Here is a 23,698-nt window from a genome sequence, read left to right on the forward strand (position 1 = left end):
AAAAAAAAAATGTAGAGAGTGTCTAGTGTGTGTAGGATGCTGAATGCTGAGCTTTGAAAGGTTTCTTGACAAGAGGTGCCACAAGCATGTGAAAGGGCTCGAACATGGTTGGTGGGTATGGGTTGTAGAGGAGTGGCCAGGTGTTGGGCCTGGAAGGTTTGCTCTCTGCTGGTGATTGATGGTGGTCAGAGTAGATGACTTTTTGCCAGTGGTAGGTGTGGGGAGTGCCCAGGGAGGTATATATTGGTCTCTGTGTAAGCGGGTTTTAACCATAAGAGAGGGATTAAGATGAAGCTGAGTCCCTGGTAGGGGAGGACAGTCAATCTTTGATGAGTCTGTGTGATCTATTTGGATAGAGAAGATAGAAGAATGTTAATAGCCTGGGACTGAGGGTAAGGTTGAGCTCTTAAAGGAAAGAGAGGGTCTGTGGTCATGAAAACAGGTCCTGGCGTACAGCATGTGAGGAAGTGAGTAGTGGGGACAGGGGAAGCTAGAGCTGTGAAGAATGCTGTCAGGAGGCAGTGGAAGAAATACTTTGTCTGGACAGAAAATCTGAAAGGCAGTAGTCATTGGTGACTCGCTGGACTGATAGGTAGCAGATGTTTTTAGTGACAGCTGCTTCCCCCCACTGCTCCCCAATGGGGTAGTCATTCTAGGTAAAACCATTGTGCGCTGAATTCTATTGTTAAAAGAAGCAAAATGGTTAAGCAGGAGTGGTCTTTGTTTATTTTTTAATTTAGAGATGTATTTAATACTTATATTAAAAGACTGGTTACAGGAACACTATATGTGCTGTTTCAGTAACTCATTTCAGTAACTCATTGAGGGTCATGAAGATGACCAGAGGGCTGGAGCACCTCTCCTGTGAGGAGAGGCTGAGAGAGTTGGGGCTGTTCAGCCTGGAGAAGAGAAGGCTCCGGGGAGACCTGACAGCCTTCCAGTATCTGCAGGGGGCCTACAAGAAAGCTGGAGAGGGGCTTTTTATAAGGGTGTGTAGTGATGGGGAGGGCAGTGATGAGGATGAGGGGTAATGGCTTCAAACTAGAAGAGGGTAGATTTAGATTATATATCAGGAAGGAATTTTTCACTCTGAGGGTGGTGAGGCACTGAAACAGGTTTCCCAGAAAAGTTGTAGATGCCCCGTCCCTGGAGGTGGTCAAGGCCAGGCTGGATGGAGCTTTGAGCAACCTGGGCTGGTAGGAGGTGTCCCTGCCCATGGCAGAGTGGTTGGAACTAGATGATCTTTAAGGTCGCTTCCAGCCGAAACCATTGTATGATTGTGTGATTTAGAAATAATCTTTATAATATTTTGCATATGGTAAAGGGCAATGCCAAGCTAAAATGCTTGTTAAATTATAAGATTTGGCAAAGCGGTGTACTAGCTTAATCTTAAAAATACGGTAGCCTTATTACTTTCAATAGAACTGGTCAGGTAAAGCAAATACATAAGAACTGGCAGGTTCAGTTTGTAACCCTTAGTTTAACTGTAAATGCCATTATAGATTTAAGTGGAACAATGCAAATCTTCCTTGTGTGGTATGCATTTCATTTACTTCTGTGTTTCACTTATTTTAGAGGTAGGGAGAGATCTGCCGATTGGGTTGGCGTAGCATCAGTGAATATGGGAGAAGAATACTACTTATGTCTAATGAGGATGTAATTGTTTTCATTTTCCAGCACTAGCCGCTATATTTGTTTTTGAAACCTTTTAAGGATTTGTTATTTTACTAAATTTGTTATTTTGTTATTTTACTAAATAATATTTTGGGGAACTGCAAGAAATACTGTTCAAACTGGTTTTAATGCTGAGGGTCATCAAGTACTGGGATAGGTTGCCCAGAGACATTGCAGAGTTTCTGTCTCTGGAGATACTCAAAAGCTGACTTGACAAGGCCCTTGGCAACCTGTGCTGGCTGACCTTGCTTTATTCAGGAGCACTGAGCAGCTGATCTCTAGAGATCCAGCCTCGACTGTTCTGTGATTCTGTAACTTGTAGTCCAGAGCTTTTCAGATTGCATTAACTTGGGGATAAATGCTCTTCAAGTATGTCTGCCTGTGTCTGTCCTGATAGACAGGAAAACTCTTCACAATGGTCTTTACAAGCCTTGGCTTGCAATTGCTCTTCAGTTCTGTATGATTTGTAAGGTCTCTGTGTAAGCTCTGACAGTGCTCATCTTCAAGGTGTTGCTGCCCTTGGCTTTAACTGACTTTGAATGTTGATACAATAATAACGGTTTGGTTGGGATGAAGTGAACTGGTGCCACGTATACACAGTCTCGGTTGTTTATTAAAGTCTAACCCAGATCATTTTTATTAATACAGAGGGAGAGATCAAAAAAGCAGAGACTGAACCTGCATGAAGATTTTTTTCCAAAGAGAGCGATAAGGTATAGTGCTTCTGTTTTAACATTACAGAGCAGTTGGGTTTTTTTGCCCATCAATTTGCTGTTTGCAGTGCTAATCCCAGTGGTGTCTTTTAAGACTTAATGGTTGACCAGTATTTTCCAAAACCTTCTGAGTTATGTGGTCTGTACTGTGTTGGGCATCTTGTTACCATGATGGGTCAGTATGTTAAAAACCCTAAATTGAGTTGCTTGTGTATGTTTGCTGTTGTTTTTTTTTTAATAGTGTTCTTTAATGTTCAGGAAGAACTTAAAGAAGGTGGTAGCATATATGCTTCGGCCACAATGTCTGGAATTGGCAATAAACGGACAGCTGGAGAGCCTGGCCCTTCTGCACCTCCAGAGAAGAAGGCGGGGGTTGAAGACTCAGGGACAACAGTGGAGACTATTAAGCTTGGTGGCGTTTCTTCAACGGTATGTCTTTTTTGCCCACCCCCATGCAACCTCCTGCTTTTTTTCATCTGGAAACAAAAATCTCCCTCTGCCTTCTCTATGAGCAAAATGATCTGGCGTCTGTGGAATGTGCTCTGACTTGTGCTTCTGCACAGGAGGAGATGGACATCCGGACCCTACAGACCAAGAACCGGAAACTAGCAGAGATGCTGGACCAGCGGCAAGCCATTGAAGATGAGCTACGGGAACACATTGAGAAGCTGGAGCGTCGGCAAGCCACTGATGATGCCTCTCTGCTGATTATCAATCGATACTGGAATCAGGTTAGTAACATGCTTTGTGATTTTATATGCACTACTCTCTTGCCTCTTCTGTTTCCCTGCACTTCTTTTATTCATAGCCATTCTTTTTCTTGTCTTGCCTGTCCCATCATTCAGTTTGATGAAAATATCCGCATCATCCTTAAACGCTTTGACCTGGACCAAGGTCTTGGAGACCTTTTGTCTGAAAGAAAAGCGCTGGTGGTACCAGAGCCTGAACCAGACTCGGACAGTAATCAGGAGCGTAAAGATGAGAGGGAACGAGGTGAGACACCTGCCTGGGGACAGTGGAAAAGATGGGTTCCGACTGTGGACAATATTGATGTCCCTTTCTAAAGGGTAACAGAGGCTTTCTGATTGTGTACCAACAATATGTTGCCTGCCAGAGCACATTTACTTGTTGCACCTCTTTCTGTTCCCAGGTGAAGGACTGGAGCCGGCATTCTCCTTCCTGGCCACTCTAGCCAGCAGCACTAGTGAGGAGATAGAATCTCAGCTGCAGGAGCGTGTAGAGTCCTCCCGCCGTGCTGTGGCCCAGATTGTGACAATGTATGACAAGCTGCAGGAGAAAGTGGATGTGCTGTCCCACAAGCTGAATAGTGGAGGTATGACCATGGTGGCTGATGCTTAAGGAGCCTCATCTACCCACAGCTTAGACATGATTCTGCATTGCAAGTGTTAAAGCATCGTCTTTCTTGTGCTCATTTATTTTCCAAAATAAATTGGCGTAGCTTTCTAAATTCTTAATAACTAAAACCTCTAATAAAGGCTAGTACTATATGCTAGAAGTCTATTATAAATGCCTCTGAATTTGAAAGCTGAGAACTCTGCCCAGTGCATTAGGCTAAGGAAAGGCCTGTTTCTGCCTGTAGTGTGTTCGTGCACCTGAAAAGTTACAGATTACAGTTCAACCTTGTTGTCCACCTATCCTTAGCCACTGCGTAAAAGGCTTCATGCTGACACATGAAGAAGTGAAATCAGTGTTGCAAACTGATACTGGACTCCTCACTTGCACTTTAGTAAAAGGTGTAGGAATGACCAGCTCCTCAGTTTCCTCTGAGTTTTGAGCAAAATGGTAGCCGTCTAATGTCTTGGTGTGCTTGGTGTAGCTGTCTGTTTTGAACAGTTCTGAGTTCTGCAGAAGAAAGCTGAACCACTAGCTTCTGAAAATTAATGTAGCAGGTTCATTTTACACTCAGATGACTCTCTGAAAAACTTCATTAGCTTAAGGTTAGAATTTTAATCTTTGGTATGAAAATTTAGGCGGAACATCAATTCATCCTTGGTTTGCCTTCTGTCCATAGTGTTTTATATACTTTGATAAGGGAGTGCTGGCAGGTCTAGCATTGGTGTATCAAAGCATTACTAGCTTTAGTTGTCAGTCTTGATCTCTGTAGTAGTATTGGCATTAGTGCAGTGTGAGCCAGTACTCAGTTGCTCTAATTGTCATCTGATATATTAGCTTATGCCACCTGTTGTAGCAGGTTTACGCATTAATTTGACCTGCATTAGGCTGTCACTGAGTTACGAGGGCATGTTGTGTGTTTCTGATATTGAATGATTCCTGACACTAGGGGACGGTAAGTGACAATCAGGAATGTATAGCATGTTAAACTGCCTTTTGCTTGGTGAATGCAATTCAAATATCTGTGTGGCTGAAGATCAGACCCTTGGGAACCACCTGCTGGAGAGATACAGTAAGCAGAATATAAAACCAGAAATTTCCTTTTCTAGTTTCTTTTTTTTCTCTTTGAGGTTTAAGAATTAAAAAGAGTCTTCCTTGATTTCTGTTAATTTCCTTTTCTTTATGCATCTTTCAGATATTTCGCTGATGGAGGAAGCAGTCTTGGAGCTTAATACCTACCTGTCACATGAAAATGGACGGCTGCAGGAGCTGGCTGATGTTCTTCAGGAGAAGCACCGAATCATGTCTCAGGAGGTATTAAAAAAAGAGAGAAAAAGCAATCTGTTTTGAGGTCCTGCTTAGAATAATTTGTGGTTACCATAGTTTGGAAAGCAGGTTATTGCCTTGGAGAGGGACAGGAGCAACAAGATCTAAAAGTTGCCTTCTGAACAAAGGTTATGGAAACGGTTGTTTTTGTGGAGAACTGTACATAGATTTTCTGTGTGCTTTAGGTTGATTTGATTGTTACATCACTGAATGAAAGAGTATAACCAGACCAGTGAGTTGAATAGATTTGATTTTTAAAGAAAATGGAGCAGAGGAAGTGGTAAGGTGATGCTAAGGTGGTTATGGAAACATCTGAGACACCTGATGTGACATCCTTGTAATTTCAAATTCCTTGGTTTCTCTGGGTCATGTATGATAGTGTAACAACATTAATTACAAGATGATCTTGGTGGATAAAGGACTGGCTGGACGGTCGCACTCAAAGAGTTGCGGTCAATGGCTTGGTGTCCAAGTGGAGACAAGTGACGAGTGGTGTTCTTCAGGGTTCAGTACTGGGAGCTGTACTGTTCCAACATCTTTGTCAGTGACATGGACAGTGGGGTTGAGTGCACCCTCAGCAAGTTTGCCGATGATACCAGGCTGTTTGGCGAGGTAGACAAGCTGGAGGGGAGGGATGCCATCCAGAGGGACCTGGACAGGCTGGAGAGGTGGGCCCAAGCCAACCTCATGCAGTTCAACAAGGCCAAGTGCAAGGTCCTCCATCTGGGTCAGGGCAATCCCAAGCACAAATACGGGCTTGGCAGGCAATGGCTGGAAAGCAGCCCTGAGGAGAAGGACCTGGGCGTACTGATGGACCAGAAGCTCAGCGTGAGCCAGCAATGTGCAATCTCAGCCCAGAAGGCCAACCGTATCCCAGGCTGCATCAGAAGTGTGGCCAGCAGGTCAAGGGAGGGGATTCTGCCCCTCTACTCCACTCTTGTGAGACCCCACCTGGAGTACTGCATCCAGCTCTGGAGTCCCCAACATAAGAAAGACATGGACCTGCTGGAGCATGTCCAGAGGAGAGCCATGAGGATGATCCGAGGGCTGGAGCACCTCTCCTGTGAGGAGAGGCTGAGAGAGTTGGGGCTGTTCAGCCTGGAGAAGAGAAGGCTCCAGGCAGATCTTATTGTGGCCTTCCAGTACCTAAAGGAGGCCTACAGGAGAGCTGGGGAAGGACTTTTTACTAGGGCATGTAGTGATAGGATGAGGGGGAATGGATATAAACTGGAAGAGGGCAGGTTTAGATTAAACATTAGGAGGAAGTTTTTCACTCTGGGGGTGGTGAGGCACTGGCACAGGTTGCCCAGAGAGGTTGTTGAGGCCCCATCCCTGGAGGTGTTCAAGGCCAGGCTGGACGTGGTGGCCTTGTGCAACCTGGGCTGGTGGGAGGTGTCCCTGCCCATGGCAGGGGGGTTGGAACTCGATGGTCTTTAAGGTCCCTTCCCAACCTAAACCATTCTATGATTCTATGATCCCAGTCATTAAGAGATTCGCATTATTGGCAGCATTTATTTCAGAGGTTTCCGTTCCTTTGATAACTATGTGTGTTAATGCTAGCCTTGAGTGATATTAAACCATCAAGGACTTCAGTGGTCTGTAAAATATAGTAACATCTCAATTAAAAAGATTTTAAAAAAGTGCCTTTGAATAAGGTGAGGTGGCTGCCTCTGTACTCTGCCAGATATTACCAACTTTTTCCCATTTTCAATTTTGTCTTATTTTCATTACTGTGTTGGGATTCAGCCAGTGTAAAATTCAGGATAGTTCATTGAGCAGTCTGTCGCCACAGCAAAAGGCAGGTGGAAAACACATCAATCCAGAGTATGATGAATAAGAGAAAAATTAATACTGAGCAGTCTCAGAAAATGTTGAATCTATTCAATATGCTGCCTGAAACACTCTTGATTGCAGTTCTCCAAGCTGCAAGAGAGAGTAGAGACAGCAGAATCTCGAGTGTCTGTTCTGGAGACTATGATTGATGACCTTCAGTGGGATATTGACAAGATACGCAAGAGGGAGCAGAGGCTCAACCGGCACTTAGCAGATGTTCTGGAACGGGTAAGCACCAACTTTGCCAGGAAACCAGAGAAATTATTGTAGTTTGAGCTGTGTGACATCAGTTTATGGTACTTTGCTGTGAGAAGTGAGAATCTGTAGTGTACGTTTTCGGTTTTGAATATGCTATATCAGCAGTTTTAGCATTTAATTGGGCGTTGATAGAATCTCTTGCCTTTTTTGCAGGTAAATTCCAAAGGCTATAAGGTGTATGGAGCTGGGAGCAGCCTCTATGGCGGTACAATCACCATTAACGCCCGCAAGGTAATGCCAGAAGCTTGGTTAAGAATGAAGTTAAGGAGTGCTTGTGTGTACAGCTATAGATTGGAACAGAATTTAGATACCTCCTTTGCTACAAATCTGGGTGACTCTGGTCAAGCCGTTCTGTCTGTGTGCCAGTTTCCTACTTATGAAACAGATCTGACGAAAGTAAACTGTCTTACTTGTTAATGTTACCTGACTGTTAAATCTGTAATTTCTGTTACTGTATAAATAGTTACTTAATTAGTACCCTCAGTAGATACCTTAACAGTAGGATTTACAAGCAGTTTATCCCCAACAGTTTGAGGAGATGAATGCAGAGCTGGAAGAGAATAAAGAGCTTGCTGGAAATCGCCTCAATGAGTTGGAGGAACTACGCCAGGATCTTGAGGAAGTAACAACCCAGAATGAAAAACTCAAGGTGAGACATCTGTACTTGTTTGAGGATGAAAGTGTTCTGCGTGATTGTTTGCCTTCTGTCTTGCTGTACTGTGTCTCTGGAAGACCTTATTAATACTGTTCTATTCTGTGCTTGCTCTTTAGCTGGGTTATATTTTGTACAAGGTACAATTTAGCAAGTTTATGTGGCTTATGCTTGCAGTTCAGTGCATTAGTGACACCGTGTGGTGATCATTGGAAATTGTTGTGGTTTCTTATTTCTTCTTTTCCATTCTGATCTATTCAACACATTTTAATGATGTCTAGTTAAAACTAATTTCACCTCTTTACAAATATTGACCCCTCTTCCACCTTCCCCCTGCCATGTGCCAGTGGAGCCAGAGAACTGAAAAAATCAGGCAACTTGCGTAGGAGAGCTAGACTCTTAAAAAAGTTAGTGAATTTAAATCTGTCTCAGTGTGGTAGAATGGATGGATAGGAAACAGCGTGTGAGTTTCTTATGTGTTAAAGGTGGTAACACAAAAAGCTGTGACTCTATAGTAATTAAGTATGTGATATAGAGAATAATCCAAATTTTATCTTAGTGATCAACAGATCTGTTAGCCTGTTATAATAAATGTCTGAGCTGATAAACCTAAGTTTCAGAGATGACAGTCTTGAGGCTTCTCTAAATTCTGTTTATCCACATGAGTTTGTTTTGAGAGAAACACCATTTGGCTTATGACTTTCTTTTTCTCTTAATTAGTGTTAGGCTCTATGTGTGTGTATATATGTGTCTGTTTCAATGCTGGTAATCACAATCATTTGCTAGCTTTTTTTTGTAAGGAAAATTCAGATTCGGTACTTCTACTTTCTCTTATTTCTCTTCCTTTCATCCTTTGTGTCTCTTACTGGTAGAAAGCTAATGTAATGCCTGCTTGCACATGTATTTTCTGTTGTTTTCTATCATACTTTTCTATGCATCTGTCTTTATTGATGTAGGTGATTATGGTTTTACAGTAAATCCATTGAAGAGGTGTATCATGTTTTCCAAGCTCATATCTTTGAAAGAAACTATTGCAGAACCTGAGAATCAGAAGCTCTTGTCATGTGACTATGCAGGAGAAACAGCCTAGTGTATACAGAGAAAGCATTGACTTTTTAAATAGATACTGAACCATATCACTTGCACCAAATTCTATTAAAGTTCTACTTTTGTCTTTGCTTGTGGCAGCTTGATTTACTGTTCCACCTTGCAAAATACATGCCAAAAACAAGGAGATAATTTTTCTTTCTGTGGTGTTTTTTTGTGTCCTGACTAGGTTGAGCTGCGACGAGCAGTGGAAGAGGCTGTGAAGGAGACCCCAGAATATCGTTGCATGCAGTCCCAATTTTCTGTTTTGTATAATGAGAGTCTCCAGCTGAAGGCACATCTTGATGAGGCCCGCACTCTGCTTCATGGCACCCGCACCACACACCAGCGCCAGGTGGAACTAATCGAGGTAGCACCTCTGCTCTGTCAGACTAAGGAATATTGTCATCCCGTTGACCATCACTGCTGGGTCTAGGTGGCTGTGGGAATGCTCAGGAAATTTGTCTTCCTGGCAATAATTCATTTGTGCTGGTACCTCACGTTAATGAGGTGAGAGATACTCCAAGGTCGCAGCACCAAGTTTTGTCCCCTTCTTACTTCTCAGAGGGACGAGGTCAGCCTTCACAAGAAACTACGCACAGAGGTGATTCAGCTAGAGGACACCCTGGCACAAGTCCGCAAAGAATATGAGATGTTGAGGATAGAGTTTGAACAGACACTTGCTGCCAATGAACAAGCAGGTATGGAGGATTTCTGCTGTGCTTGAAAACAACTCCCTCCTCCCCCTCAACGCCCATTAGAGGCTGCACTGCAGTAAAACACCTGGCTGGATTCTTTGTTATTGTTAAGTACTAATTCTGGCAGGTCTCTATCCCAAAAAACAAAGCTCTTCATGTGTTTATGGAAGGCCAGTTCCATGCTATCAGACTTCTGTTCAGGTTTTGCAGAATACATACGTTTTGCTAATAATTTAGTTTATGTCAGAGTATTTAGCATTACTAAAAATTACTTTTGAGGGGATTCATTTGTAAGTCTGGAATGACAAGCTGGCTAGGAAGCCAGTAATTTTCAGATTTCATCACAGGAAATGAAGTTATTTCTAAAGTAGCATTTAAATGATAGAGATTTTTTTGTAGCATGACACATTTTCCTTAGGAACATGGGGAAAAAGTGATGTTAAAGGGGAAATTAGGACTGGGAATTTGCAAGGACTTACAGTTGCATGTAAACCTGGCATGACTTTTTTCTGCGAATGTGTTCCGTTGCTTTGTTTGTGACAGAATGATCATAGTCTTATTTTGTTTCTTTATCATTGTCACTTACCTTGTTTCTCGTCTCCATGAAAGTCCTCGCAGAAGGTTGGCAAAAGTCTGGTTTGTTACAGTTGTGTTTCTGTTTTTGTAGGCCCAATTAATCGAGAGATGCGTCATCTCATCAGCAGCCTCCAAAATCACAACCACCAGCTGAAGGGAGAGGTGTTAAGATACAAGCGCAAACTGAGAGAGGCCCAATCTGATTTGAGCAAGGTATCAGAGCACGAAATGCCAGAAAAGAGCAGAAAGCTTAAGAGAAGAGGGAATGCCATCACCCTCGCCTGCAGTGTCAGCCTTTCTGTTTCAGCATGCAGGATGTAATGTAATTTTTGATGAAGCTGTACACTCTGCTGCTTCCACTTACCAAATGAATGGTCTTCCTTTGTAGCTGTATAGTGCTCCATGGAAAGTAGTAGCAGTTATAGAGAGGGCATGCATGCATGGATCTGGGAAGATGAGGGGAGGGGGGTTAAGGTAGATTTCTGGCTAAGAACTTAATGGTTTGTTTTCTTCTGTGTCTTCTTTCTTGGTGTTCCACAACAGATCCGCTCTCGCAGTGGTAGTGCTCTCTTACAGTCCCAGTCCAGCACTGAAGACACAAAGGAGGAACCTCCAGAGATCAAGCAGGAACCTGATGATCCTTCTGCCCAAGTGTCTGTCCCCAAGGCTGCTTCTGAGGATGTTAATGAAATGAAAGCCAGGCGAGATGAAGAGGAACGGGAGCGAGAGAGACGGGAGAGGGAGAGGGAACGAGAGAAGGAAAAGGAGAAAGAGAGAGAGCGAGAGAAAGAGAAAGAAAAGGAAAAGGAACGAGAGCGGGAAAAGCAGAAGCAGAAGGAATCTGAGAAGGAGAGAGAGTCCAAAGAGAAGGAGAAAGGGAAGCATGAAGATGGAAGAAAGAAGGAGGCTGAAGTGATCAAGCAGCTGAAGGCTGAGCTCAAGTAAGAGTTGTTGTCCCTCCTTTTCTTGATTGAGTAGCGCCCACACTACTCAGTCAAGAGTGGTGTTCGTGTGAGGTGACTTGTAGCTTGCTCTTATGAGATTAGCTTCAGTGAAGTGAGAGGTTTCTGGCACCCTCTATATCTGATTGTGATTTGGACAATGTAGTAACATTTCTCCTACCACATCCTAAAGTATGAATTACCAAACCAGATACTTCATAGTGTGGGTCAAGTAATCTTTATTTGTTACTGTCATAACAGTTGTGTAAAGCTTTACAGCAGCAGCTTATTAATAAAGGGCACAGTAGTCTTCCGTGTCTTGGATCAGTACCAAAGCAGAGATTCATAGTTTGTTGCTTACTATTAGGGTACATATTTCGTCCCCACTTCTCTTGGCTTTTCAACCCATGCGTGCCTGAACATGTTTCTTTTCAGGCTCCAGCCTGTACTCTTTGGCTATTTTACATTACCAGGGTAAGATGAGCCAAGGATGACTCCGTGTGCGTGCCATGTGGGAGATAAGGAGAATATTGCTCTGACTGTCATGCTGGATATGTAACAGCGTAGCTTTCCTGCTGTGTTCTCACAGTTATCTATCTCCCTGTCACCAGGAAGGCCCAGGAGAGCCAGAAGGAGATGAAACTGTTGCTAGATATGTACCGCTCTGCCCCCAAAGAGCAGAGAGACAAAGTGCAGCTGATGGCAGCTGAGAAGAAGGCAAAAGCTGAGGTAAGTTTCATTTCTTGTCTCTTTTTCTCTTTAGCATGTTACTTAATACTTCTTTTCAGATACTCTGCACCTGAATTGTGTCCTTTTTCTGTTCAAAACTGGAGAGTGTTCCTATTCTAATCTTTGACAATTAGCAGAGAGATTGGAATGTTCTGGCGATGCACAGGCAGATTTTGGGATATCCTCCTCTGGGAAGGGATGATCCTTTTGCCCAGGCTGAAGGACATGGATACTGCTTTCTCAGTTGCAGATTCCACCAGTAGCGAACCTGAGCAAATGTCCCAGAGACATGCACGCACAGAGGACACTGACCTGGCCAGTCAGACTGCCATAAACAAGGTGCTGCCTTCACAGCACATACGTATAGGACTGAAACAAAACATAAGCGTAAACAGGCAAGTCCCCTTCCTCCTCCTCAGCTGGCAGAGATAGAATGTCGCTTGTGCAGGCGTATGCATAATGCCCTCTAGGTTCACAAGTGCACACACAGTCGCAGATCCCAGCAGTACCAGCACGGCCTCTCTGTCTGATACCCCTGTGATCCCCGGCCCTCTTACCTTCTTCACATACAGGTCTCACCTGTAGCTAGCCCTTACTCCATGCAGCACATGTACACATGTGGTAGAGAGTTAGATTACACAGAGATAGTTAAGAAAATAGGAAGAAGATACAAGAAGATAGAACAGGCTGTGGTGATCATATGCAGGGCTGAGCGAAACAGGCATGTACTGACAACCCTTATTTTATATGTGACCAGCTCCTTTTCTATTCATCTCCGTCTAACCCAAATTTGTTGATCCTTGCCCTCTCTTCCCCTCCACACCTCTCCTGGGTTTGTACATTTCTATCGATTCCCACAGCCCTTCCAGTCCAGGATCCACCCCTGGTTTACAGTGTTATCAGTTGCAAAGTCCAGGTTGATCTTCCTGGAAGTGGTGCCTGTAGTTTCTTGGTATCCTATCAGCTGTTGTGACTGGGGATGTTTGGTTCTTGTGTTTGTCTCCACCTTTGTTTTGTCAGGTCTGTGTATCTGTATATTTTGTTTCAGGTTTCCTCCCCCTGTCACCTCCTGCTTAGTTTCCCAATTGACAGGGTACACAGTCAGATAACCTTGCTGGAATAAACATTCTCATGCTGTCACATGCTCTCATCAGTTACTGTGACCAAGTTTTGTTTTTATCACTGCCTCCCTTACCATTTGTCTGTCAGGTTTGTGTCTCTACATGTTTTGTTTATGGCTCCCTCCTTTTTCCTTTTGTGAATTGAAAAAGGTCCTTGACCAGATGCTCTTAAAGGAGCAGATGCTCTCCGTCCATGTACACTTACGTATACAACTGCAAGAGACTGATGTTCCTACTCTGATAAAAGATGCTATGGAATTTTCAAAGGTTTTGAAAACAAGATCTTAGGCTTACAGCCCATCTTAATGGTCCATCTGCCAGTAATACACTGTCCTGTCAAGATGAGATGGGTTTTCTTTTCCCATGCTTTGAAGGTGGTTTCCCCAGTGTTTCAGAGAATTGTGGGGAAAACAGGCTCTTAGCAATGTACAGGCCACATTCTTGTGTTTAGTGTCATTTCTATTTTGTCTTTGCTGTAGCTGGAAGAACTGAGGCAGAGGGTGAAAGAATTGGAAGACAAGGAGAAAAAGGAGAGCAAAAAGATGGCTGATGAGGATGCCCTCCGCAAGATCCGAGCAGTGGAGGAACAAATTGAGTATTTACAGAAGAAACTAGCCATGGCTAAGCAGGTGAGAAGTTTCTGACGAGTTCTGTCTTGGCTGGAGCACCTGGGAAGGGACTGCCTGCACGTTACAGCCAGGAGAGAAGGAATTTCTGTCTCTGTATGTGCCAGAGACATGAGCTTTGTCCCTGTTTATCGAAGGGCAAAAAACCCAACCAGCAAAAAACCCAGCAACTATCAAAAAAAACCCACCCCACAACACCAGGGTGTCACAAAGCTCATGGTGGGCGTAGTGGGGAATATTTTAATTGTTTGTGGGCTAGGTGAAGAGCACAGAGAAGAGATTGCTGGATCAGCTTTTAGGGGAGGAGGTTGCAATTTCTTTTTAAAAGTATTATCTGCACAGTTTATATCATTAATACATGTGCATGATACCGTGACATACCTTATTACAGGAAAAGGGCTTCATTTAATGATAAGAGAGCAGGACCACCTCAGTAGGGGAGAGGCAAACCAGGACTTGACATGTTCTTTTTTTAGAATTCACATTCTTTTCTTTATAGTACAAAAGCGTTCTGTCTTGTCCCTTACTCGTTTAATGCTGAAGTGGGTCCAGTGAGTTTAAGGGGCTTGGCAGCCTGTTAGTTGGAAGCTGTTGAGTTCTCCATGTGTAGAATTCTTTGCCTGGTACATGTATATGACGGCTGTTCAGCTAGCTGCCTGAAATTGGAAGTTAGTTGCTGCCCAGCTCTGGCAACTACTGTGTCATAGCTGATTTTGCCAGCAGACAAGACACAGTCTGTGAATGCTTGTAGAAATGACCATCTCTTTTTTACACCTAATTCAGGGCATCTCTGCTGTGATGCAGACTTCTAGGGAACACTTTTTTCTGGTTGCTGGGAAGATGCTGTTCTCTGATACCAAGACATCTTCCTTCATCTGTGCTAGGGTTGGTGTCTCTGAGTAAAATGTTTAGGGTCATTGTATGGGGTACAGGAGACAGTTTTGCCAGAGCCTGTGATTCTTCTGCAGGAGGAGGAGGCCCTGCTGTCAGAAATGGATGTCACAGGCCAAGCCTTTGAAGACATGCAGGAGCAGAACATCCGCCTGATGCAGCAGCTGCGGGAGAAGGATGATGCCAACTTCAAGCTGATGTCAGAACGCATCAAGTCCAACCAGATCCACAAGCTGCTGAAAGAGGAGAAGGAGGAGCTGGCAGACCAAGTTTTGACACTGAAGACACAGGTAACCTGGGAGAAGGAGAGAGGACAACGGAACTAATGGGGGAAGGTAGAGGTGTTTTGGTTTAACTCTGGTATGCAGCTAAGCTCCATGCAGCCACTTGCTTGCTGTCCCACAGTGGGATAGGGGAGAGAATCAGAAGGGCAAAAATGAGAAAACTGGTGTGTTGAGATGAAGACAATTCAATAATTAAAGGAAAGCCGTGCGGAGAAGCAAAGCAAAACAAGGAATTCATTCACTACTTCCCATGGGCAAGCAGGTGTTCAGTCATCTCCAGGAAAGCAGGGCTTCACCACATGTAATTGTTACTTGGGAAGACAAATGCCATAACTCTGAACATCCCCCAGCTTCCTCCTGTCCACCAGCTTTTATTGCTGAGCACAGCGTCATATGTTATGGAATATTCCTTTGGTCAGTTTGGGTTAGGGTTCTTGTGCACTCTCAAGCTACTTGCTGGTAGGCAGCATGAGACACAGAAGGTCTTGATGCTGTGTAAGTACTGTTCAGCAGTAACTAAAACAGTAGTGTGTTGTTGGTGCTGTTTTGGTCCTGAGTCCAAAATACAGTGCCATGTGAACTGCTATGAAGATAACTAACTGTATCCCTGACAAAATCAGTACAGGAGGGAATGTTCCCCTAATCAGCATAGGTATGCTGCATGAGACTTCAAAGGGACCTGTCGTAGGAAGAAACAGAGACTGCTGTATGAGTATAAAATGTACTACAGGTTCATTGCTATGGAAAGCAAGAGGAGGAAGGAAAGTGTGAAGTCATTATCCTGTTGTAGTGGTACTTCTACATATATATTCTGCTATCCTTGCAAGCAAGGTGGAACTGTTCACTGCCTCTCAGCAGTTCTCTAAGCCACCTTCCAAAAAATAAGACATCTTTGTTGGATTTGACTGCTAAGTTTTAAAGTGTTCACTGGAGAGGTCTGGATACAGCTCTTAGACTGCTAGTGTGTCTATTGAGGGAGAAAAAGGGAAGCTGAAGAAGTACTCCTTGGTGATGGGGAGGTAGGAATAGTTTTAGCATGCAGCTTTAATGACAGCTCTGAAGATGTGCAGAGCATGCATTTCAGCCCTTCTGTACCTCCTCTCTCCCTTTCCAAGGTGGATGCCCAGCTGCAGGTTGTACGTAAGCTGGAGGAAAAGGAACACTTACTGCAAAGCAGTATTGGAACAGGCGAGAAAGAACTAGGTCTCCGAACACAGGCCCTGGAAATGAACAAACGCAAGGTGAGTGATTGCTTGATTTCCTCTTGGATTGTAAGATGGAGTTGTTGTCTTGTGGGAAGCATAGAAGACTCCTCACTCTCATTGGTTTTATAGAGCCTGATACTCCCTGGTTTTGGACTGGTATGCCAGAAGACTGAGGAGTACAGCGGAGAGTTCTGATTAAAGTATTGTAGATTGATGTTTCCTTTGGTAAGGAGGAGCAGATCATAGGTGTTTTTGTGAAAGTCTGATTAGCTCAAGTAAGGTGCCTTTAAAAGGAAATGTATTGTGAAAGAAGAGGCAGCAGCCCGATGAAGTTAACTGGGTTCAAAGCTTTTATAGGAAAGATGGGGTAAGTAAAAGAAAAAATGGCTGGCGAATGTTAAAGTAAACAAATGTCTAAGATCAATGAAGTAGGTCTGTTATGAGTAAAGTCAGAGTAAGTCTTAATGGTTGTTACTGCCTTTGTTGTTAAAGCTTTAGCAGAAAGGCAGGAATGACATTAAAACAGACAGAAGGGAAAGCAGAAATATCACTGTGAAGAGGAGATGGGGAATTCAGCACAGTCACTTGTGCTTAGTGATCACAATCTGTGGTATTGAGGGAACTTGGCTAAGATTTATTGGTGTAGGGACAGTTAGAAAGTGAACTGGTGAAGAGAGAAAATGATTAAAAAATTAACACTAGTCTTGCAGTTCTGTCTAGTTCAGCTATAGAACTGCCTCTAAACAATTCAGTAGAGAAAATGTAGAAGGCGGAAGAGTGAAAATAACTTGAACAAGAAGAGGATTATGTGGTCACTAGTATTTTTCTAAGTGACATGCATTGCAGTGTGACAGGGATTGGCTTTACTGAAGAGGAATGTTGAAGCTAAATGATTAAAACTTGCTAATGATGAGGTATTTTGCCATTGAATTAATGTTTAGAGAGTAAATCCAGTTATTCCATTTGGAAGTACCAAAATTAGATAGAAAAAATAGATGTCCAGCAGCCTGAGGAGTATTCTGTGAGCAGTCTTGGATTGCCAGGCAGAGGGACTAGAAATCACTAGAGCTCTTTTTTCATGTTTGGTACTGGTTTTCTTTTTCAGGCTATGGATGCAGCCCAGCTTGCAGATGATCTGAAAGCCCAGCTAGAGCTGGCTCAGAAGAAGTTACATGACTTCCAGGATGAGATTGTGGAAAACAGAGTAACTAGAGAGAAAGAGATGTTCAACTTCAAAAGGGCTGAGGTATGTACCTCACGCACAGTGCTTCAATATGTGTCGGCTTTGGTGTCTGTCTGCTTGTATATTGAGCTTAGACTGGGTTTCAACTACACTACTTTTTTCGGGGTCCACTTTCACTTTAATTTCAGCTTCATCAGAGCTTTCCTCTTTCAGGTTTTGTTCACTAATAACTGACAATACACATGGCGCCAAATGATAATGTAATCTGTCATAAGCCTGTTGGACTATCGGGGATGAAAGTATGGGTGGAGTGACTTAGCCATGTGCAGTGTTGACCAGGTGCTAGTTCTCTTTGGTCCCTGAAGAAGCTGTGACAGAGAATATACTGCTGATTTGTTTGGTCTTTTGTTTTTATGCAGGAAGATATTTCTAGGTTACGCAGGAAGCTGGAGACTACTAAGAAGCCTGACATGGTTCCCAACTGTGATGAGATATTGATGGAAGAAATCAAGGATTACAAGGTGAGTAGCTGTCTCTATCAGCTCCCCTCTTTAACTCTAGTCATACGGCTGTGTAGTCATGTTTTCAGTATTTGACGTCTCTTGTCTGTACTCTGGCATTGTAGACCTATCTTTCATTGAAGAAACCACCTTCTCCTTATGAGAAATGGAAGGACCTTCATCTTCAGTCATCTTTTAACATAGCTAATGCAATACAGTCGGCCTTCACTATAATGTTTCTGTCTTCCAGGCCCGCCTGACTTGCCCATGCTGTAACATGCGCAAAAAGGATGCTGTTCTCACAAAGTGCTTTCATGTCTTCTGTTTTGAGTGTGTGAAAACACGCTATGACACCCGGCAGCGTAAGTGCCCCAAGTGCAACGCTGCCTTTGGTGCCAATGACTTCCATAGGATCTACATTGGCTGATTCCACCGGAGTGATGGAAAGTTGCCGCTTATGCTGACCACCCACCCTCCTTCACTTTCTGTGATTGTCACCTTTGGGGCAGTCAGTGCTTCTGTCAGCCGATCTGCAGTCTCTTCTGGAAAGTGTGGTTAGGGTATGGAAAGAACAGATTCTGGATGTTGATTCCTTTCTTGTCCCTTTTCTTCTATTCTTGCCCTCAGTTTTTGTGGATTCTTTGTGCCTGAGAGGACATTTCCCAGCCATCACTTTCACACTGCCAAGTTGGGAGCATCTAATTGAAGTTCTGCCTTGATGGGATGGAAGTTGTAAGTGGTACACCAAGTGATAAATGAGGCATTTAGTTGAGGAGTGTGCTTGGATGTTAATAATTAAATCCCATCAAGGTATGGTAGTGTTTCTGAGAGTGAGTAGTTTCCCAGTTAAAGGTATGGGAATGAACAGGTACATCTGTAGACTTCAGTGGAGTGACTCCTTAGACATGTATCTTCCTCAGTCAGGGCAAGAATCTGTGAAGGCTGGTGCATTAGTAAACATCCTCCCTACCCCCAAAAGCAAACATGCATCTTGGTATCTGGAAGAGGACAAAGGTAAGATGTTGGAGAATCTTTGGAAAAAGAATTCTGCTGATGAACTCTGGTTGATGTGGACATCTTTCCCTAGGTTGAGGCATATCTGTCATTGTCCTTAGTTTCCAGAAAAGAATTTGTAGGGCTTACTTGGTTGCAAATTTGCCACAAAGATTAACCTTGTAATACACAAAATCTAATAAACGCTGTTGTCTGGGTTATTCTTCTGTTTTTCTTGTCTCTGGTACTAACTCTCTGTGCTTCTGTCCTTTGCCCAGTTATTGGAAACACTTTTCACAAGCTTTAAGCTTCTAAAATTGAGAGATTAATTTCTTCCTGTGTCTTTGAAAAATGGTCAACTAAAACAGCCTTTGTTCTTTTGGCTGTATCTTCATTACCTTATTCCTGACACAACAGAAGGGCCAAGATTCTGGATTATTTATGCAGTTATTTTGTCATGGCTGCTGCGAATTTTTTGAAAGCCCATCACATAGGTTATAGTCTCTATGCTCCCTGTAGTGCAAGGCTGTATTTGACGTCTGCTCCTGAAATGAAAATGTGAAGTCATTTATTTACAACATTCCTTCATAAGGCATAGTGTTTTTCCTCTAAAGTTAATTTTCTTGGAAGGTTCAATTGTCAGAGGTTTGTCTCATCTGTGTCCCTTCCCTGGACCATAAAATCTGTATTAGCTTCTTGTATTAACCATGGGAATTAATAGAAACAACAGTAAAGTGAAAGCAATTAATCACAGACTGTCTTACAGTATGCGTTATTATTTTTATCTTTCTGAAAACATTCAGAAAATATGGAATTTGTACATTATTATGAATCCTGAGAAATGAGAAGGAACACGGGACCCTATCTTTGCAAGGGGAAGCTGGGATGCTGATATGCCTTAAGTTCTGTTACAGTGTGCGTAGAAGAAATGAAAGCAGAACCCTCTCTGCTTTCACTGCAAGTTGCTCCCTGGATTACAGTTCGTGACGTCAAGTTGGAGAAAGAATGGTGCGTTAGGAATACTAATGTTGATGGTAGGTTTTGTGGTACAAATGCTTGTTCATCAAAACCAGGACCTGGCTCACCAACAAACTGGGTGTTTGAGCAGCTTTGCTGTAATAGCAGACTTTTACAGCTGTGAACAATATCAGAATTAAAGAGCCCTTGTAGAAGTGCAAAGCCCCTTTACACTTTCCCAGTCATTAAGTCGCATCTACTGAAAGTCAAGCTTGAAACTTTTGTGTGTATATGGCAGTGTTGGATTCACTCTAGTCATGGTAGGAAACGAGCATTTGAAACACTCTGGATGTGTTTCACAGACGAGCTTTGGAAACTCCTATTTTCTCTTTCCTTAGCAAGAAAAAAAAAGTATTTTAAAATAATACTTTAGTTTAAGATCAGGAAGTCCTTGAAGCTAATTTTGGAAGTGACTAAATTTCTTTCTGTGCTTGTAATTTAAACATTGAGAAACAGTGAAAATTTTAGATGGTCTGTTTTGACTTGCCAGAATTCACAGAAACACAGAATCACAGAATGGTGAGGGTTGGAAGGGACCTCTGGAGATCATCCAGTCCACCTCCCCCCGCCAGAGCAGGGTCACCTACAGCATGTTGCACAGGACAGCGTCCAGGAGGGTTTGGAATGTCTCCAGAGTGGGAGACTCCACCACCTCTCTGGGCAGCCTGTGCCAGTGCTCCACTACCCTCAAAGTAAAGAAGCTCCTCCTCATGTTAAGATGGAACTTCCTATGTTCAAGCTTGTGCCCGTTACCCCTCGTCCTATCACTGGGCGCCACTGAAAATGAATGGAAATAATTAAAAGTTTGTCATAAGTATTTTGCAGTAAAAGAAGGGAAGGGGTGACAAGTATTCTTTACCAAAATCCATCTCAATTCAGTCTGAACCATAGTAATTAAGTGTAAAGAAAGAAAAAGTCTCTCTAGCCCTAACAATGTGTGTGTAGGTACATATTTTTATATAAAGACTGGTTTTGCAAGAGTTCAGCTTAAATCTTTATGCTTAATGAGTAGGATTTTGAAAGCATTGCTATCACAAGACAGTCTATAAACACAACAATTGTGAATCGTCACCAGAATGAATTAATGTGGAACAATGAACTGAAAGTATTACAGAGTGGGGATTTGGGGGGGTTGAGTGTTTGTTTGGGTTTTGCTTTTGTTTTTGTTTTTGGTTTTTTTTTTTTTTAAACTTTAAATCCAAAATAGCACATGGGTCAGACTGAAATAAAGGTGCAAGGTCTGGAAATTTTCTGTGATTTTTCCTTCTTGCTAGCCATCTTGTGCAGGGTGTAAAAATCTGAGAACTAGCCTAGGCCAGCTGGTGTCAGTAGCGTGACGCTGTGTCCAGCAGGAGAGTCATCGCCTGTGTTCTTACTTGATCCAGAACCCATCTGTGGTTCTTCAAATCTGTCAGCTGAAGTTATTTTCTGCTTGCGATAAGTGAAGTTGGAAAAGTGCTTGAACTGACTGCTGTCCTGCAGTTCTCCTGCCCTCCTCTCCCATAAGATCAAGCTAGTCCTAGGGACAGTGTGTTGTTTCCAGTCCACTGACCTGCTGGTAAGCAATGACCTCTTTTGCTTTCTCCCCTGTGGGCTTTGCTTCCTTACATGATGGTCTATATGGCCAGGGCTCTGTGGAATCTGGACAGGATGAAATCCCTGAGGAATTTAAGTTCCTTGGTCTGAGGAGGGAGGAATTAAACATGAAACCCAACAACATGGACAGGCCAGAACCACCTGCAGTCTCCAGTGCATCTTCTCGTCATAGCTAGTCCTCTCCCTGGTTATGCCGTGTACATGTGTGTGATAATCCCCACCCCACAGAAGGCTATAGCAGTCCTATTTTTTTTTTCCTGTCTCCTTTGGGAGACAGGGATCAGGCTGGATCAATAGTTGAATAAGAAAATAATATGCCGAAATGTGTCTCTGTTGGGCAACAATAACTTGGTCCTTCTCCCAAAAGGTTTCTAGTTGGTGCTGCAGTAATTTGGAGCATCCCTATTCTGCATTTGACATGGGAGTAGCCCCTAAGGTACCCACCAGAAATCCAGATTTTTGCTTAACGTTATTAGGTGGTTGATATTTTTTCACTTATTTTTTGTTTTAAATGAAGAGGGATTTGTTGAAAGATTGGGTGTTTGGATTGGAACTTTGAACTCAAACATACATATTTGTTTAAGATATCGTTAGCATTTTAAATTACTTTATTTTTTAAATTAATCTTTTTCTAGGCTTATGCATGTAGAGATAAGGACATAACAAATTGTTGATAAACATACTGATAAAATTTGGCTGGAATACGTTTTTCCTTGTGTTTGTCTCATAATAATGAAAAGAGCACTGTTCATGTGTTCTAGCTAAATGATGTTGGGGGTTGTAAGGTACTGGATGCTACACAAACAAAAAGCTTTTCCTCAAAAGCTGATTATCTAAATGAGGGAGGAGGGGAGGGTAACAGAAGGCAATAAAGCAACCTAAGTGACTTGCCGCAGCCATGTCCCCTGTCAGGAGCAAGGAAAGAAGGGACATCCTAGGTCTTTCAGACCTATCTGATGTGCAGGGCTCTGGATCCCACATTCCAGTTTTATGTACTAATTACTCTTTCCTGTGTTACTGACTGTATTGGAAGAAGCGCACTTGCTGACCAAAAAGGAGAAGCCAAGGACTGAGCAGGGAATAAAATATGAACTCCTCTTGATGTGGCTAATTAGTCTGGGTATCACTGCTATCAGCTTTTAGTGGTCCATGCAGAGCTTTTCATTTCCAAGTGTTTTTCAAAGGTAAAAGGTGCAGAAAGGTAAAATGCCTTTTTCAAACCCCAGAATACAGTTTGAGATCTGCCTGTAGCCTTCAAACCATACCTGGTGAGAACATCACCCCTGGCAACATTCACACAGGTGGCTGGAGACACAGAAAGGGTAACAATTATTTTGGTGACACGTCTGGGAGACCAACGTTACAAATGTTCTTTTTTTTCTGTCATATGGGATGTGTTGGGAAGTATTGTTTAAAAATTCATAGAAATCCTGTTTAAATAACACAGTCAGTTGGGTTGATGCATTATTTATTCAGATGCTGAACAGCTTACCCTTCCTTCCCCTCTACTCATCATCCAGGTGGGAGAGAGCTTCACTTAGTACATTGCCTTTGCAACTGCAACTCTCGTCCTCCTTCACAGTGAGCCCTGGTCCACAGGGAGGATTTGGCCACTGCCTTTGACTTTGGCGGGAGCTTGGTGTCAGACTAAATCATGGACCAGAGCCCCTTTATGTCACTTCAGCTGTGAGAAAGAACCTTATTGTCAACTGAAGACAGAGAATATTAATGGAGTAGTTTCACATTGGTAAGTACTTCGCCTTTGGTGGTAGTGATTTACAGCACTGCCACTCCTCCCTTCCCCTCATACTTGCTCTGTGCCACCATGAACCCATCCCCTCATATCTGCCGGTGCAGCTGTTTGCATGGCTTCTCTCTGGGTGGGAGTTGAAGCCGAATCTGGGCTCAGAAGCAGACAGAGGTGGTGGTTTGGGTTTTGCCAAGTTATTTTTAGGCTGTGTGAGTTCCTTTATCTCAGTCACAGAGCAGCCACGTCTGCATTTGTGCTGGCAGAGATGAGGGAATGGTGTGTACTGGGATCGCCACTAAGAATTTGTCTCGTGAAACCACAGCTTGTGCTATGAGGGAAGGGATTGCCAACACAGAACTAGCACCTGGCGTAATGCGGCAACTATAAGGAGCCTTGACACGAGCGGAGACTAGACCCATAGATATTACAACAAAAACATACCAACAAGGGACATGCTTCCAATGAGCAGCTTAAGTTTCCTTTTTTTTTTTCTTTTTCCTTTTTCCTTTTTTGAATTAATGCACAGAAAGGGCTAAAAAAGTGGGAACCTCACTGTACCGTCAAGTGGAGGAACCAGGAGCTCTTGCGGTTTGGATGCTCCTTGTTTCTCCAGTCCCTTGGGAATGGCTGATATTTGCCAGGAGAATGAGAAACTTGTTATGAAAGGAGGAGGACTCAGGAGGGTGGAGGGGG

General features: G+C 43.1%; 1 protein-coding gene across 1 annotated transcript; it reads left to right on the forward strand.

Moving 5' to 3' along the window:
• Nucleotides 1–2,617: 2,617 nt before the first annotated feature.
• On the forward strand, nucleotides 2,618–18,165 carry RNF20 (ring finger protein 20, E3 ubiquitin protein ligase). The gene is made up of 19 exons (XM_009883810.1): nucleotides 2,618–2,816; nucleotides 2,951–3,118; nucleotides 3,233–3,380; nucleotides 3,538–3,720; nucleotides 4,936–5,054; nucleotides 6,981–7,127; nucleotides 7,311–7,388; nucleotides 7,687–7,806; nucleotides 9,086–9,265; nucleotides 9,461–9,596; nucleotides 10,261–10,382; nucleotides 10,713–11,110; nucleotides 11,722–11,839; nucleotides 13,440–13,589; nucleotides 14,555–14,767; nucleotides 15,877–16,002; nucleotides 17,072–17,212; nucleotides 17,569–17,670; nucleotides 17,900–18,165. Exons 1-19 carry the CDS (start codon nucleotides 2,688–2,690, stop codon nucleotides 18,074–18,076), a joined length of 2,955 nt encoding a protein of 984 aa, XP_009882112.1. The 5' UTR covers nucleotides 2,618–2,687; the 3' UTR covers nucleotides 18,077–18,165.
• Nucleotides 18,166–23,698: the final 5,533 nt, after the last annotated feature.

This window comes from Charadrius vociferus, unplaced genomic scaffold (genome assembly GCF_000708025.1).
Source record: "Charadrius vociferus isolate BGI_N301 unplaced genomic scaffold, ASM70802v2 scaffold974, whole genome shotgun sequence".
Taxonomy (NCBI): domain Eukaryota; kingdom Metazoa; phylum Chordata; class Aves; order Charadriiformes; family Charadriidae; genus Charadrius; species Charadrius vociferus.